At 43.1% G+C, this 17715-nt stretch overlaps 1 protein-coding gene across 7 annotated transcripts in view; it reads left to right on the plus strand.

The window, feature by feature from the left end:
* The window catches only part of St3gal6 (ST3 beta-galactoside alpha-2,3-sialyltransferase 6), a 59370-nt gene that overhangs the window by 36385 nt on the left and 5270 nt on the right, over positions 1-17715 (plus strand). For all 7 annotated transcript variants that reach the window (XM_075961819.1, XM_075961776.1, XM_075961810.1 and 4 more), the window contains exons 4-10: positions 1167-1241; positions 3916-4019; positions 5543-5606; positions 12593-12688; positions 15946-16132; positions 16233-16370; positions 17299-17451. In XM_075961819.1, the coding sequence (XP_075817934.1) occupies positions 1167-1241; positions 3916-4019; positions 5543-5606; positions 12593-12688; positions 15946-16132; positions 16233-16370; positions 17299-17451 (817 nt within the window). The remainder of the gene's footprint in view (positions 1-1166; positions 1242-3915; positions 4020-5542; positions 5607-12592; positions 12689-15945; positions 16133-16232; positions 16371-17298; positions 17452-17715) is intronic.

Here is a 17715-nt window from a genome sequence, read left to right on the forward strand (position 1 = left end):
CCACCTGGCCCTTGCCATTGCAGTATTCTCAAAGCATCTCATTATCTACGGGCTGACATCCTCTTAGTTCAATAGCTTACTAGTTCTGAGTATGGAAGTTTTTGTACGTAAAACAACGAAAACCAGGGCTGCAAAGCCGGCTCAGTGGTTAAGAGCCTTTCTTTCTGTTGCAAAGGACCTGGGTTTGATTCCCAGCATCCACAACATGGTACTCAGATGTACATTCAAAACACTCATAAAATAGTAAAAATAAATGTAAAACAATTTAAACTGGCCGTGGTGTGCCTTTAACCCCAACACTTGAGAAACTGAGACAGGCAGATCTCTGTGAGTTCAAGCCCAGCCTGCTCTACAGAATAAGTTTCAAGACAGCCAGGACTCCATAGAGAAACTCTGTTTTAGAAAAAAGAAAATCATAAAAATGAAAAACAAATTACCTGTCTACAAAACCTTCAGTCTATTCAGATTGAGTCTTATTGATAGTAGAAAAATATTAATCAATTTTTTTTCTTTATCTTGTTCAGTCATTTAGTTTTAAAGCATCAATTCTTCATGTAATCGTTGATCAATGAATGAAACGCAGTGATGCTCTTTCCTCTTCCGGCCATTTCCTCCCATCACCCCCCCCACCCCCACCCCTGCCATTTACTTTCCTTGTTGGGTTTCACGATGCATTTAGGAACCACCCGAGTCAAGAACTGAGGACAGTGAGATATGGCTCTCAGCCGTGTGGCCTGTGGCACTCCAAAAGCAATGGTCTGTTCAAGTTGCTCAGTCGGATGTGTACACTGTTTGCCGTCACTAGGTGTTCCCACATATGACTTGGGATGAAAGCCACGTTCACTTGGACTGTTTGACTTCGAAGGCCTTTGAGGACTAAAACTAAATGGGATTTTGGCTTCCACATTGTGGAAGAGCCCTTCCCAGAGGCCCCTGGAAATCCCTGTTCCCCCAGTTCCTTAGGACAACATGGCCTTTTCAAACATCAGGGCTGTGTGTGTGTGTGTGTGTGCACGTGTGCGAGAGCGTGTCTGTCTGTCTGTCTGTCTTTGTCCTCTGCTTCCAAGGCCGGTCAGCAGTGGAGTCCAGTGGGTTCCTGGTGTACATGTTTCTCTTTGGGCAGGATTCCTGGTTCTAGTTTCTTACTTTATAATTCTTTTTCCTAGGGTACCACCTATGGATATCAAGAGTAAAAATATCAACACTTGTCCAAAAAAGCCAGCTTTCAGCTCTCTCCTAAGGTAAAAAGTAGACCAAAAAAACTATAGCCATACAACATTTGCGAATGTGTTTGTGGTCATTTTCACACTATTTACCCTTTTCATGACATCTTGGTACATGTGATACTGCGTGTGTCAGGAAGTGTATAAGAAACTTGAGTAGTCTGCATGTGTGCATCCAGCCAGAGCTCTGAGCATAGTTTAAGGAAAGACACTACAGCTGGTGTTCTCTTAACTCAGGTGAGATTGGAGAGGCCTATGTGGATTTGATTAGAAAAAAAGAGAACTGTTCTTTAGCTTTTTTCTCCTCCCTCCTCTCCTCCCAGTCCTCTCCCACCACCTTCCCTCTCAGTGAGACTTCATCCAGCAACTGATCCGAGTAAATGTAGTTATTTTTTTATTATTATTATTAAAAGTTTTCCCTCATGGGTGGTGCACGCCTTTATTCCTAATATTTGGGAGGCAGAAGTAGGTGAATCTCTGAGTTTGAGGTCAACCTGGTCTACAGAGCTAGTTCCAGGACAGCGACAGCTGGGGTTACACAGAGAAAACCTGTCTCAAAAAAAAAAAAAAGAAAAGAAAAAGAAAGAAGAAAACCACACACACACACACACACATCCCCTGAGTTATATAGAACTATGTAGAATGCAAATGATTGATCTACATGTCATGTGAACAGTGAGTGAGCGTTGTGGTTGCTGGGATTTGTAGTCTACCAGTCACCCTTCTACCTACAAAGCTGTCTTCTCCTGTGCACTGCCACTTGGATAGATGGCTGGGCCACACACTACTAGAGAGCCAAAGCAGCGCCAAACTCGGTTCGGCATGTTCAGTTGTATAACATATTCGTTGAGACCCCTCCCCCAAGGTTATAATGTTTGTTTAAGACAGCTAAGTGAGCATCTAAGACTGCAAGTAAAGGCACAGGCAAGCATGCATTTGTCATTTGCACAGTACACTCTGAGGATGCTACTTTCTCCAAGATGGATAAAAGCCAGGAAGCACCAGGAAGCTCTGCTCAGGAACCTGCCTGGGTGGAGGACTCCTTCCCTCAGAATGAGGCTTCTGTGCGGATTGCAGCTTCGTCTTCTGTGGACTGGTGGCTCCCTCCCAAAGCAGGAACTTCACCGCCCATCCTTACCATAGCAGGCTTTTGTAGGAGTATCAATCGCGGAGCCGCACTGTGATAAAAGTGCTTTTTAATATGGTTATCCTACTTATTACAGGTAAAATTAATACTTATCAAGGCTCTTAATATGTCTGAGATATTGTGCCAGAAAATTATTGCATTTGGAGAGTCAGTGTAAGCAATGAATAGAGGTTTGGCTAGGAAGACTTGTTAGTTAACGGTCTCATTCCTGTCTTATCGCCCTAACCAGCTCGGAAGTAGAAAGCCCTTTGCCAGAGCCTCACATTAGAGCTCGGCTTCTCCAAGGAGAGGATCTTGAATCTTCTCCAAGCTTGAATTAGTGTCCTGGCACTTCCCCCTCCCCAGTGTAGGTCCTGAACTTGAGAATCAACGCTGATTTAGAAATGGCTTTTGCAGGTTGGCTGCCTTAAGGCACTGAAGCCTGGCCACACATTTGGTCAGGGAAGGCCACTTTCTTCCCTGTTTCCTCTGCCAAGATGCAATGTCAGTTCGTAAGGCAGCTCTCACAACCAGGATCAAATTGAAGGCCTGCACTCTCAGTTGACGGCTATTTCCATTTGACATGCGGCATTAGGAAAGCCCAGCCTCACTCTGGTTTCCTGCTGTCCTTTTAAATTTTAGCCCAAAGCTGATGGTGGGAGTCAGATAGTGCCCATGTGGGGTCTGCAGTAGAGAGCGGCAGGTTCTGCCCTATAAATTCCAGTCTTTCTGGTGGGAGAAAATATCTTAGAAATGGGACCTTTAAGATCGTTTCCCTCTCTTTAATAACACGAATAAACACCTCTCCTACTTCAAAATGGTCCTTTGAAAATTGATTTGGAGTTAAAATTCATTCAGGCAGTTATTAAACAGGTGTTGACTGATTGTATTCTGTGCTGGATACTGCAACAGCTCTTCTTGCCTCTACCAGACATTCCGAAGAGAGGTATGGGAGTCACAGGGCACTTTTTTTTTTCCTTCTGAGAAAGGGTTTCTCTGTAGATTTGGAGCCTGTCCTAGAACTAGCTCTTGTACACCAGGCTGGCCTCGAACTCCTGGCGATCTGCCTGCCTCTGCCTGCCAAGTGCTAGGATTAAATGCGTGCGCCACCACCGCCCAGCTCCACAGGGCACATCTTGAAGTTAGAGCATGTAGCAAGAAGAAAGATGTCCATAGTTTTTGTTCTCGAGTAAAGCTTAGTTTAGTGACTTTAGGGCAGAGTTGAATTCTCCAGCTGCATTTAACTTCCATTATATCTTTGTTTTTACAGTAGGTATAGTTTATGCATATGGCACTTTTTAAGTTTGGAACAGCTTAGCATCAGTACTTATACAACTTCCTGGCCAGCACTGTGTCACTTAGAGGGTGGTTTTACTTACACTGTAATATAACTTTGGTTCCTGTGCCTGAAAATGGCATAGCTCTAACCTTTAAGTATTGTCTTAATTATTTAAAAAATATTTGCCCAACCTAAGTCATCCCCTGTAGTAAGTTTCAGTTGTGATCAAAGATGTTTAGAAACCTAGCAGACACTTGACTTGATCATGCTTTATTATTTCCTTCCAGGTTTCCCCAGTTTTACCCCTTTCTGTGTACATCTGATTTTGCAAGGATTACTTCTATGTACGGTACTAATAATTTTGTTTTACCCTATGGGATAAAGTCATCAGGTCAGTCCCAGTGTTCTTATCCTGCCTTTTAATTTGTGTGGTGTTTGATGCCAGCGGCATGTTCTTGTTTCCTGATAGCTCCCAGGAGATATGATGTGGGGACAGAATAAAGAAAAAAAAATTAAAGTTTTAAACATAAGTACACTTTTAGAGGCGGTATAGAAGCAAAAGTGGTTTGAATGTTTTTGTTGTTTTGTTTTGTTGCTGTTTTTGTGGTCGTGGTCGTGGTGGTGGTACTGGGGAAAATGGACTTCCCTCTCTTCTGTCACAGTGGGACTTAGCTGGGCTCACATGCCTAACTTTGTTATAGTTTAGAATTAGCAGGATAACCTTAAAGGGCAGCTTCTTCCCAGCTCCTTCATTTCACCTTTGTCTGTGTGTTCATGTAGACACATGTGCGTATACATGTGAACATGTGAAGGTCCTAAGATCTCAGATGTCATTCCTAGATCCCCCCTCCTTTTTTGGAGGCAGGCTCCTTCACTGGCCCGGAGTTCACCAAGTAGGCTAGAGTGACAGGCCACCGAGTCTAGGGCTCTCTGTCTCCTCTGTCACAGCCTCCCCTGTGCTATGATTGCAAGCCTAGGCCACTGTGCTGTTTATGAGGGCTTCAGGGACTGACCTAGGGTCACATACTTGCACACAAGCACTTTGCTGACTGAGACTCCCCACCCCAGTTCTCCTCTCATCTCTTTCAGCAGCAAGGTCTAGATCCTTACTATTTTACCTTTACTAGTAGGTGTTTATTTTCATTAAATCGAGAAGGAATAATTCTGCCTATTAATATGACAGCAATCTTTCCCCATTCATGGAGAGCTTTTGGGACTTATGTAGAAAGTTTAGATTTGGGGGAGGCCTTAAGAAACCAAGTGGTGCCAGTTATAATTTTGTGATATTTTACTTTTTCAACTGATTCTGCTTTAAAATTGCCCATGTGTGTGTGTGTACAATTTGCAGAAGGCTAGGATGTAGCTTAGTTGATATAGTGCTTACCTAGCATGGTTGAATAAACCAAGTATTGTGGTCCATACCTGTAATTCTGGCACTTGAGAGGTGGAGAGGCAGGAAGATCAGGAATTTTAAGGCCTCCTCAGCTACACAGAAAGCTTGAGGCTAGCTTGGAATATATGAAATCACACACACACACACACACACACACACACACACACACACACACACAAGTATATATACATGTATTCATACGCGTATGTATGTTTATCAGAGATTTTAACTAATTGGTTTAAATTCACTGAGTTCCATTTTATGGTTCAGAATCATCTGATTGCTAATTTTTATTACTCTTTGTGACTGTTTTTACACTGATCCTCACTCCCAGGAAATAACTTCAAAATATTTACTACTTTGAGTGTGCTTTTTGAGTATTGTGATCAAACTGTAGATAAGTTGTCAATTTTTCACTGATCATCTCCAACACAGCCATGGTATTTAGAAAGAGTCTGGGAGCTGGGGAGCTGGGAAGATATGGTCAGCCTTCTGTTCGTAATGCTCTATTTGTTTTCCAGCGCCATATTTTCGAACTGTCCTTTCAAAACTGAAGAGCTGTGATCTCTTTGATGAGTTTGACAAGTGAGTTTATTTCTTTCTCTTTGACTTTCAGCTTTATGTAAAGTAATTTAAAGTATTTGCCTTAAGAAATGCAAAGTGCATATACTCTGGATTCTACTGGATGTGTGTGTTATTAAAACTCCAATAGTTATTTCTACTCTTATTCCCCTGGAAGTAAGCAAGTTATGAAATTAATATAGAAGTTGCAGCATTGGCTGGCTCAGTTTTCAGTGTTGAGCACTGTTCAGTGATGAACAACAGGAGTTTCTACCCATGGTATTTTTGACCCATGTCCATCATCTCTAATTTGTTTCTACGAAAGAATGAATTCTCCTGTACTGCTAACCAGTGCAGAGCCTCCATCCACAGTGGTTCCCCACACCTTCTGTGTGTATCCCCAGGACTCCTAATTGTTGACTATTGAACTTTAAAGCAGTTCTGTTCCTTTTTGTTGAGAATTACATTTGAAGAAAGCAGACAGCTTACTTAGGTATACGTCTTATATCTATAAATGTTGCTTTGTGTGGAGAAAATTTTCTTGCCAAGATAATCCATAGAAAACCCATTGGATGTCTTGGTAGGTAGGCTTACTTTTACAAAGGTGGGCTTATTTCAAAAAGTTTGAGGATACAATTTAGAATTTGGACCATGGAGTAGCATAAAGAATGAGATGGTCTGTGGAGATCAATCCTGTACTTAAGAAGGGAAATGGCAGAATTCTTCTTGTCCAAGAGTGCAGTGGTGCTCCTTGAGAACCGTGGAAACTGTAGTGGACACAGATGTGAACGTGGAGAGGGAAGTTAGAGCACAGAGTTGGATAGGAGTGCTACATTTTATTGAGATCTTTCAGGTCTGCGAAAGACACAGATTATGGAAATATCGAATATGTATGGTTGGTCTATTGCCACTTGTTATAATTGGTAATTCAAAACTATGCTACCTACTGACTGATCAGTTTCAACTTATTGCATATCAAGAAGTTGGTTTTTGTATTTTGAGACAGGGTTGCTTACTCTGTACACCAGGCTGACCTCAAACTCAGAGATCTGCTTGTCTCTGCCTTCTGAGCCCTGAGATTAAAGGCATGTATCATTACCACGCAGCCACCACATATCAAGAGTTTTGAGTTTTGTGCATGTACACATACATACACACACACAGAGACATATACTTATACACCTCATATTTTACATAGTGTTCATTTGTAGAGTTTTGATTTGTGAAGATGGTTTGGCTTATGTCCTTTAGGTCAGTTTCCTCTAATTTTGCAAAAGGTGAGAGCAAGGCTGGACAGACAGACAGCTTGTTCTAGCTGGGAAATGGCGGAGCGAGGATGAGAACAGAGATAGCTGCAGCTCCGATGCTTAGATGTCTGGGCAGAGAGCAAGAGCAGGGATCTGAAAACTGTTCTGCAAATGCAAGTTGTCATTTTTGAGAGTCAGTGAGTAGAAGTTTCATCCTTGTCTCCTTTTACTGTGACTAGACTGTTTGATTCAGCTGCTTTCCCGGCTAGCTCAGGCAGAGAGAGATCTTCAGCCATCATCTGTTCCTTTCTCTGACTCGGTCGGGCTGTTCCACTGTTTCCTCTGCATTGCTGCTAATGCCTCCACTCCTATCAGGCTATGTCTAATCCACCCACTGGACACCTTCATCTTCTCCTCTCTGCCCTCTTTCTCATTTCCAGAAAAAAAAAACATTTTTGTTGCTGTTTCAAGTATAAATGCTTTAAGGTCACATTAGTTTGCTTCAGATAACTAAATCAAAAGTGTCTAATGCTTTGGTAGATTCCTTTGTGAAGGGGAAATGTGAAGTATCAGTTAAATTTGTAAGCTGGATACTTTCCTCTTTCTCATTTTTTTTTTTTACATGCATGAAGTTTGCAGGCCTGCCCCGGCAATTCTGTGGTCATCAGGGCCAAGGCTTCTTTGTGTTGGATGCTGCTGTTGCTCAGTTCATGGCTTCTTCCTTAGGGTTCAACATGAAAACTGGGGTCCAAGCTATTATGTCTCCATTCCTACCAGAAGGGAAGAGGAATGGGCGAAGAGCATGAACCCCTTCGTGAGGCTTGCCTTCTGCTTGTGGAGCTATCAAGAAGCCACACATAACTGTTCACTGTACCTGCTGATGAGCTGGAGCCAGAAGGGCCAACATGGGAGGGCTCTATCTCTTGCCAGCTCCAAAGTTAGCAGTTTTAGCTGGAAGCTTGCCATCTGGAGCCATCATTTATGTCATGGGGATTGGCAAGTCTTACAAGCTGGAGCTTTTCAGACTGTCTCCTCCTTCTCCACCCTCAGAATCGATCATTAAATACGCCCTCTCGGCCACTGATGACTCTCGTGGGGTAAACTGAGGCACTGGCCATGTCTGGCTAGAAAGGGGAGGGGAGATGTTGCCTGTTGTCTAGGTCATTTTGTGCCCACCTAGTAAACCTGACATCCTGAGTTCGACTTCGGGTACATAGAGTGAAAAGAGAGACCTGAGTGTTCTCTCTCACACTAAATAAGCAAAATGTAATAATAATAAAAAAGTATGTCCTGTTGTAAGGGTGGAGGGAAGCATGGTGATAGTCTTTTTAGGAGCTTTCTCTGTTGTTTCTTTGGTCCCCAAGTGTTTATGTGCCACGGATGCTCCTGAAGTCAACTGAGATAAATAGCCCAGCCACGCCTCTCTGCGCTGCTCCTGTGCTTTCTCACAGATAAAAGATTTTCTCAATTCACCTAAGCTCAGGGAGCATAACTTCCATGCCCACTGAGCCTCGCTAAAGATGGACATTATAAGAAAACTGCAAAGGACACTTAAAACAAGCCCATAATCTAAGCTTATGACTTCCTTGTTGTCCATGTCACTCCCTTGTTCTAACCTGGTTCTGGCCTCAGGGATATTGCAACCTCTCCAGTGGAATTTCATCCCTCCCCAGCGAGGAGCCACAGAAGCCTTGGCATGCAGAACTGCAGCTTCCACTTAAAATGCACCAGCTTGCTGCCCACCCCCAGCCACCAGATGAAGAATGCTTTAGTCCCACAGTCTAGGTCGTTATACAGTAACTACATATAAATACCTACGAAGGGAAACACCTGCATTAAAGCAGTTGGCAGCTAACTGCGTGATGGGTTGTAGAAGTTGTCTAGCTGCTCGATGAAGCAGAACCCACTATGTCGGCTCAACAGAACTGGGTTGGATTGGTTACAAGGAGAGGCAGGGCAGGAGCCTGCGGTGAGAAAGAACAGAAGCTTGTTAGAAACACTACAAACATGGTGAAGGTCTGCATCCCGTCCACACTCTGACATTCTGCTGAGTGAAGGGTTGTATACCTCCAAGCCCGTGTAGGATGGAGGAGCTGAGAGCAGAGGAAGTCGTGGTCAACAGAGGGTTCATCTGTGGTAAAAAGCACAGGGCAACCACTACCCGTTTCCTTCCATCTCTGCACAGATGCTAAGATAAGATACAAGAGCTGAGGCTCCCCTATCCAAAACAAAATGAAACAAAACAAAAAAACAAACAAAAAAACCCCAACATGGAAGACATCAGTGGTTTCTGTATTTCATACAAACTGTGATGAGAGGGGTCAGATCATCAAACCACATTCCTAGAGGCACTAAGGGAGTAGAGAACCTGGCCTTCATCCCTAATTGCACACTGTTTTAGGGTTTGGTTTCAAGAAATATTGATTTCTGATTGAACATGCATTATCAGTCTCTAAGGTGCCAGGGCAGCCAGAGTCCAAGGTCAAGTGCATCATGAGGGGCAGGAGGCATCAGTTCGTTTACAGAACATGAGAATCTGTTTGGGAGAAGCGAGTACCCAGAGCAGTGGTTCGGGCAGTTGGTATCATTCTGTACCTGCCAGAACTGCAGTGGAGCTGTGGATAAGACGCTCCTGGGAACAGGCCATGCTAGCACTACCCCCTATTCCCTGTACCCTATGTGAGCTTCAGTAAAGTGTATCAGTCTTTGTGGAATCTTTTCCTCTGAGGAAAGACGGGATCTCAGGGACAGGGTTTCCTCTGGATGTCTGGGGAGTTTTTCTCCCAGCAAAGGCCCTTTCTTCCCCTGTCCCCTGTAAAGCTGGCAAAGAAGAAAACAGAAAATGGAATTCCTACAAGTGTTTGACACTGAGGTGTGATGCCAAAGAACGGCACTCTGTGGGGCTAGTTTTCGAGGACCCTGTAGAAGAGATCTGCCTGTATCCTTGGTTCTCTTGGCTGACCGTATTAGTAAGGCCTGTGGGAGGACTGGCACTTTGAGGGGAGAATCAATGCTCTGGCATGACAGATGGTAGCCCCCATCTGATCCTTTGGTCATGATGCCACATACAACTTGGTCCGATAGGGAGGTATACTCTAGGAATACTACGGTTCACCCTGTCAGTGCATTGCAGCCTTACAGCATTCGCCCAGTTTGGGACTGAGCCAAGTTACCTCTTTCGGGAATGAACTTCAGAGCTCCAGCTTATGAGCCTGGAATCCTTTATTGAAACTCCAGTGTAATGTCCCAGAGGGCATGCTGGCAGCCTTCACTCCCAGCAGCACTTGCCCTTCTGTGGTTGGTGTATTCAAGACTGTAGTCTGGTATCAGACAGGAGTTCCAGGCTAGGATAAAAGTTAGAGCCCTTAGAATTCTCCCTCTACTTAGGGAAAAGCAGTTCTTCGCCCAATAGAATTGAAAGTGGCCGAGCAGAGCTAGTTCCTGTCAAATCTGTTACACACAGAAACCCTGTCTCGATGTCCCCACTTCCAAATAAAGAGCGGAAAGCGGTTTCAGTCTTCAGTGGAAGCGGAGGGGTTAGACTGATGATTGCTGATACTCTTCCCTGATCTCCATTCAGGCTGTCTCATGGAAACAGCTGTTGCTTCTAACCTGTAGGTTCTGAGCCACCCTGTCTAGATGGCCCAGGCTTGCTCAGGATTTCCAGGAGGGGTAAGGAATGGCCAGCTTCAGCAGGATCAGCCTGGGAAAGAACTGACCCTGAGTTTCTGGAGACGGAATTGCTCCCTGTGGAGGGCATTTGTGGGACAGACCTCCTGAGGAGAACAGCTGTGATACTCTGAAAAGAGGGTTTGACCTGCGGTACCCTCCCTCTAGCAGTGAGGAGCTGGGAGCTGTGGTGAGCTGGGCTTCCTCCAGTTCATATTGAGGTCACACTTGTTTATAAAAGTCTCTAGAGACAACTTTCTTTCTTTCTCTTTCTCTCTCCTTCCTTTTTTCCTTTCTTAATGCATGATACTACATTGTAATTTTTTCAACATAATATTTTTCTTGATTATTTGGAAATTTCACATAATGCACCCATACCACATTCACTTCCCAGACAGTTTCCTTCTTAAAATAAGCAGAACTAAGAAGACACCTCCAGAACATATTGTGATGTGGATTGATTATGCAAAGATTTGTGAGCACACTTTTTACTGGATAATTTTTATTTTTTATTGGATAATTTTATTGGGCAATGCCCCTGTCTTTTAGCCCCCAAATTCTTGACAGCCATAAAACTGTTGTTTCTTGTTCTTATCTGGTGAAGTAGATACTGATGCCAGCAGAACTCACAGTTGTTGAGAACTAAGAGCCTCTAGTTAAAGTGTGTCAGAATGTTTGGGGGACTGGGGCTGGTGAGATGGCTCAGTAGGTATAGGTGCTCACTGCCATTTATGATGGATCTGTGTGTCGCCAGCACCCACATGATGGAAAGGGAGAACCAATGCCCATAAATTGGTTTGACAGTGGTACCCTCTCTCTAGCAGGGAGGAGCTGGGAGCTGTGGTGAGCTGGGCTTCCTCTACCACACTTGTGATCACCACACTTGTGCCCCCATGAGAGAAAGAGAGAGAGAGAGAGAGAGAGAGAGAGAGAGAGAGAGAGAGAGAGAGAGAGAGAGAGAGAGAATGAATATAACTAAAACAGGCAAAGAATTTTATATTTTTAGAAGTGCTTTTGTAATATCCATGTTAAAACATGACATAATTCATTGAAATATGCAAGGCAAGTCTCTGAAAATATGTTAAACTTGATTACAGAACGCATACATCATCTCTTAACCCAATCTGGGTTTTAAAAAATGTTTTCCCACTCCTACCCTCTCCAGGTTTAAATATTACACAGCATTTGTACAGTTTCGCTATTAAGGTTTAAGTCTTAGAATTTGGAGGTTGGCTCTGCTGCTGGCTTGAGGACCAGGTTTGTCTTTAGATTTCCCCTGTTAGGAAGGAGCCCTTAGCAGACTCCTCTGCTCATCTCCTAGAGATCTATCATTTCTTAGGCCTAGTGGATGATGGTCAGAGCAAGAAAATCCCAGGCCAGGGTCACTTTAGCCAAGGGCCAATGCTATGCCACCCCAGGGTTTGATTCTGCTGTGGAAGTCCCCTTTGTGCTCTACTTAAAGCTTTTTTTCAGAAGCACAGTGAATGCTGTGTTTGGGTGAAACACCAAGAAGCAGTCATGTTTGAGAAATTCAAGAGAGCCCAGGCAGAAAGCTGCCCTTCCTCTACCACATTCCAAACTGGTCATTTCCACACTCATATGATGCAAGAGAAAGCCAGGGGCAGATAAGGAGTGGGGAATACTGGTTTAGAATGGAGATAGCGATGTAATGTGAGCTAGGCTAGCAGGACCCGCAAGTTTATGCTGATGGAACCCCTTGGCACTCTGAAAGTTCAGAACCAAATGCTAGTCCCACCTGTTCGGAGTTTGGACTTTGAGTGATACATTTCCCCCTCCAATTCATTTCTTCATTTGTCTATCAGGCTTCTCTCTCCAACCTGGTGATGTTAAGGAACACAGGAGAGAATGGACGTGGGCATGAGCCGTTAAGGGTTGACACCAACCATAATGCTTTGCTTTCCCCAACAGCATTGTTTTTCCTGAGCCTCTGGACCTCAGGCACAGTTGGTTATTTTTCTACTTGGATGACAAATGAAATTTTAGTTAGTTCTTGAGAGCAGGAACGGGTTCTTGGAATCTCTCCAAATCATAAATGTGATTTTTCAGTCTCACACTTGTCTGTTTGCTCCACAGTGTGCCGTGTAAAAGGTGTGTGGTGGTCGGTAATGGAGGCGTGTTGAAGAATAAGACATTAGGAGAAAAAATCGACTCCTATGATGTGATCATAAGGTAAACATAGCTCCTATTTGCTAACCTAGAATTGCTCGAAAAGAGTGTGGCTTCCCACTCTAGCACAGCTGTGTTTTAAAAATGACCGTTTATGCACCTGATTATAGAGCTTTCTGCCTTGGTTGCTGGGTACAGTAAACTAGATTTCAGATCACTGATTTAGCAAATATTTAATAAGTCCACTTAGTATGCCAGGGACAAAGTTAGCCACAGGGGAGATCATAGCATGATAAGAATGTTCTTGTTGTGGGGTTTATATTCTAAAGCAATGGGGAAAACAGTAATTAGATATATAAGAAGATATTGTAAGTTTAATACAGACAGAATTATCAAGTGACTACTTGGGAAGGGGTGAAATTTAAGCTAGACCAAAGGACCCGTATAAGACTAGCTATATGAAGACAATGGGAGCACTCTAGACAGAGAGGATGTTTTGCAGGTCCTTAGGAAGCTTTCATCCTGACTTTGTGAGAAGCAGCAGATAACCCAAGCTCAGAGAGTGGTCTAACCAGAAACAGAGGAGGGGGGCAAAGAACAGGCTATGCAGGACATTTAAGATTAGAAAATTGTATGCTAATTTAAGTCCTTTAGAAGCTTTTGAAGCATTTTAGACAGGAGCTGCAGGAAGTACGTTTGTGTCTGGAAAGTATTCTGGCTGCAGCAGACCATGGACCACGAGGGACAAGCCATGGTAGGAAGCGTCAAGAGAAGTTGCTGTATTGAGGCAGTAGATTTATGGGTAAAATTGTCATTGACGGGAAGAGGGGAAGTGGCAGACAAGAACGGGGTTACGGAAAAAGGAGTATCAGGATTTACTGCTTCATTAGATCAAGTACTGCAAATAGAGGAAGCAAGGGCCCTCTGGCTGCTTTCAGCTCCGTTGATTGGCTGGGGAGTTACAACATTCATTATATAGCAAGTTTGGCAAACAAGTTTAGGCTCAGGTGTGGAAGAAAATAAAAATTTCTGTATTGCTGTGTTATCTTTGAGATATTAGTAGGGAAGTTGCCAGTCACATAAAGAGGTAAAACTTTTCAATAGTGACTGTCTTAAGAGCTGTATTTAAACCAAGGGCTTGGTGAAACAGTTTAATAGTTACTTATGTTGTAGTGCCCCCTTCCCCCAACCATAAACTTCTTTTGTTGCTACTTCATAACTGTAGTTTTCTACTGTTATGAATCAGAGTAAATATTTGATATGCAGACCATCTGGTATACAACCCCCGTGAAAGGGTTGTTCGACCCATGGGCTGAGAACCTCTGCTCTTGGGCAAGCTGGGCAGACACGTGAGAGGGCCTGGCACTGATGTTTGCAGCTCTTTTTTTTTTTAATATTTATTTATTTACTTATTATGTATACAGTGTTCTGTCTGCGTGTATGTCTGCAGGCCAGAAGAGGGCACCAGACCTCATTATAGATGGTTGCGAGCCACCATGTGGTTGCTGGGAATTGAACTCAGGACCTTTGGAAGAGCAGGCAATGCTCTTAACCACTGAGCCATCTCTCCAGCCCTGTTTGCAGCTCTTAAGACGTAGTGTGATCTACTGGTGAGGCATGAAGAAAACGGGGTGACCACAGTTGCCAATCAGAAGATGAAGTGTTTCAGAAAAGAGATCAGTTGGGTCCAATTGTGATGAAAAGCTGTGCAAGGGCAGACGGGGGCCAGCTGGATTGTCTGCCCAGCAGTCACTGTCACCCTTGACCAAAAGCTTCAGGCGGGAGATGGCCAGAAGCCCAACTGGAATGAATTGAGGAGAGAATGAAAGATAAGCGGGAGAAACCAGTATGGTCAACTATTGAGAAATCTTCTGAGCAGTTGAAAATGAACTGGGCCCTGGAGGTGGTTGCAGAATCTAAGGCATAAGGTTAAAGTAGTTGAGTAGTGAAGCTGGTGGGATAAAAAGAGGCCCCGGGGTCAAGAGTTCAAGGGTGATTCGTTTTCTGTAATGGAAAGGAGGCCTATGCAATTGTTACAGCTACCAATAGTTCCTTAATCATAGTATGGGGGGGACTTTTCTATCTCTGCTGTCAGAATGGAAGGGGAGCTAAGGTTGTTATCTGGGTAAAATTCTCTCCCTGTCTGTGTCCCCCTTCCCTAAGGTATGCTAGGGATAGCTTCAAGCAGCCATTGTAAATGGTGACCAGACCACACACTGGGAAGACCTTGTAGTGTGCCTGGAGACTGTCTTGGTTGCAAGCTGATTTCTGCATAGCAAGGTCATCTTACTTCCTGTTTATTACCCATTTTGAAGGAGCTGTGGTAATTTATAAAACAATTGGATTTCTCCTCTTTCCCACTTACAGATGTTTAACTCTGATAATTTTTAGAACCTCGGCAAGCCTTTGTAGTGAACACCATGGGGACATTTTTGAAAGCCATTGCAAGTGTCTTGTATTACACAGAGTTGGTGGCAAAAGGGTAAAACGCTATTTATCCTCTCAGGGGACATTGTTTTGGAAACAAAACATTCCTTTTTCATATAATGCCTTTATACTGTGTGCACAAACAGTGATTGTCTAACACTGGCCTTAAGCATACACTGATCCAACAGTAGATCTTTTTACTGTTTATAGTTCACCAGCCAAAGGAATTTGTCTAATTGTGCTCAGTGTGATACAGAATTTTTATATAGTTAATTTTAGAATGTTTGTGCCTGTTGCCCATGGAGACCAGAAGAGGGGAATGGATCCTTTAGAACTGGATTTAGGAATGGTTGTGAAGCCAGCATATATCAGTGCTGGGGAATGAACTCCGGTCTTCTGGAAGAAGAGCAAATGCTCTTAACCACTGAGCCACCTTTTGAGCCCCAGAACAGTTTCAGTGGGTCTTCACACTAACTTAAATGGTTCTTCAGGCTCATCAGTCACATGGGTGCACATCCGTATAGTTTTGGGTTATATAGCTTATAGGCATATAACTTTCTCAGGAATTCATGGCCATTAATTACAAATCCAAGGTCAGTTTGTGTGATTATCCCTCAAGGTCTCTTCTAACTATAGTAATTCTGTGGTTTTGTAGTCTCATTTCTTTTAGTCCTGTGTAGATCAAACTGAATGACTGAAGCCGTAATTAGTTTTCGAACACAGACGACTATCTCATGAAGGAATCATCTCCCTGGTCATCACTGTAAAATATTTTTCAGTTGTCTTGGTGCTTCTGAGTGCGGGAATCATGACTGATGCTCATTCAATTCTGAAGCCTCAGGACCAGACAAAAATGGCTCATCCTGTATATATTGTTGTCTTACTATCCGCAGAATGAATAATGGTCCTGTTTTAGGACATGAAGAGGATGTTGGGAGAAGGACAACCTTCAGGCTTTTTTATCCAGAGTCTGTCTTTTCAGATCCCACTCACAATGATCCCAATACCACGGCCGTTCTCATTGTCTTTAAGCCACAGGATTTAAGGTGGCTCTGGGAAATAATGAGTGGTACCAACATAGTAAGTTGGCAAAACTATTTGGTTCCAATTACTTTCAGTATTTTCCCTTAAAGAAAAAATGTATTCACAACATCCCATTTTTCTGTGTCCTTTATTTCAGAACACTAATGGTTTTTGGAAGAAGCCAGCCTTAAACTTGATCTATAAGCTATACCAAATCAGAATATTAGATCCGTACATTATCAGAGAAGCAGCTTATCACCTGCTTCATTTTCCCAAAGTTTTCCCCAAAGATCAGGTATGTATGTTTCATCACCTAGTTTTGAACTAAAGACCTAGCGAAGGGGACCGAGGGACATTAGAGCTTTTGGAAACTAGGGACCATGGTTTAGATGGCATTGTGTTAGGACTACAACTGTGTGCAGAAATTAAACACCAGATGATATTACCAGATGTTTTACAGGTTGCAAAATAAAGTGGGGAGGGTGTGTTTGTGCTTGTGTGGTCTTCATAGATTCTTTTTCCAAAGGCTCAATAATTCATTTCTTACGACCTCATCTTCAGAGTTGTACAGCAAGGCCAGCATGACTGGTGGGTGTCCAGCAGCCCTGTGTGCAGAATAGCTTTAGGACAAGGAAGTAGCTTTTCAGAGTAGAGAGAATTGTCTCAAGCACTCTGTGTTAGTCAGCTTCATGCTACACGAAGTAGCAGAGGTATGCCACTTAGGAAGAAGACTCTTAGCTCAGGTTTGAAAGGTCCTACACATACTGAAGGTAGCAACCATTGTGGGAGTGTGTTAGAGTACTCATATCTCAAAGGCTGGGAAGAGAAAGGGGCAGTGTTGATCATGAGGCCAGAGTAAATGGAGCATCCTTACATTTTATTGAGAGTCTCAATTCTCCTAAGGCTTTGCCTTTTCCATAGCAACTGGACTCCTGTTACGATGTTTTGTTTCGGATCAAACAACCACAGCAGGATACTACTCTTCAATTCACAACTGCTCTCTATGCTAAAACTGCAGCTGTATTTTAGAGACTTCCTAAGATACTAGCCATAGTGTATGTTCTTTTTAGAGTACTGTGTACTCTTTGGGGCTTGAGTCTTAGGATATAATGATGACTTAACTATTTTTCTTTTTAATGTTTAGAAATCCATTTTCATCAGACTAGGTATGTCTGGGAAGAATGTAGCTTATTTGTATTTTTAAGTTACTGATTTCTTCTTAGAAACCCAAACACCCCACGACAGGAATTATTGCCCTCACACTGGCATTTCACATATGCAGTGAAGTTCACCTTGCTGGTTTCAAGTACAACGTTAACAACCCAAACAGTCCTTTACACTACTATGGGAATGCCACCATGTCTTTGATGAACAAGGTAATTTTTCTTTTTTACTGTTTAGAAAACCCATACTTTAAGAACTGTGTGTAATGTGTTCATCATGTTTGTAGGTGTACACATGTATGGGGGTCTCTGGGAGCTACGGGGCAATGTGATGTGTTACTCCTCACCTTGTTTTTCTTTTTATTTTAGCTTTATTTTTTATTTAAAAGGAAAATTATCTTTTTTCATTATACATGCCAATCCTAGTTCCCACTCCCTCCTCTCCTCCTATTCCCTCCACTTACCCCTCTATCCATT

The sequence above is a fragment of the Microtus pennsylvanicus genome, chromosome 1 (assembly GCF_037038515.1).
Source record: "Microtus pennsylvanicus isolate mMicPen1 chromosome 1, mMicPen1.hap1, whole genome shotgun sequence".
In the NCBI taxonomy this organism is placed as follows: domain Eukaryota; kingdom Metazoa; phylum Chordata; class Mammalia; order Rodentia; family Cricetidae; genus Microtus; species Microtus pennsylvanicus.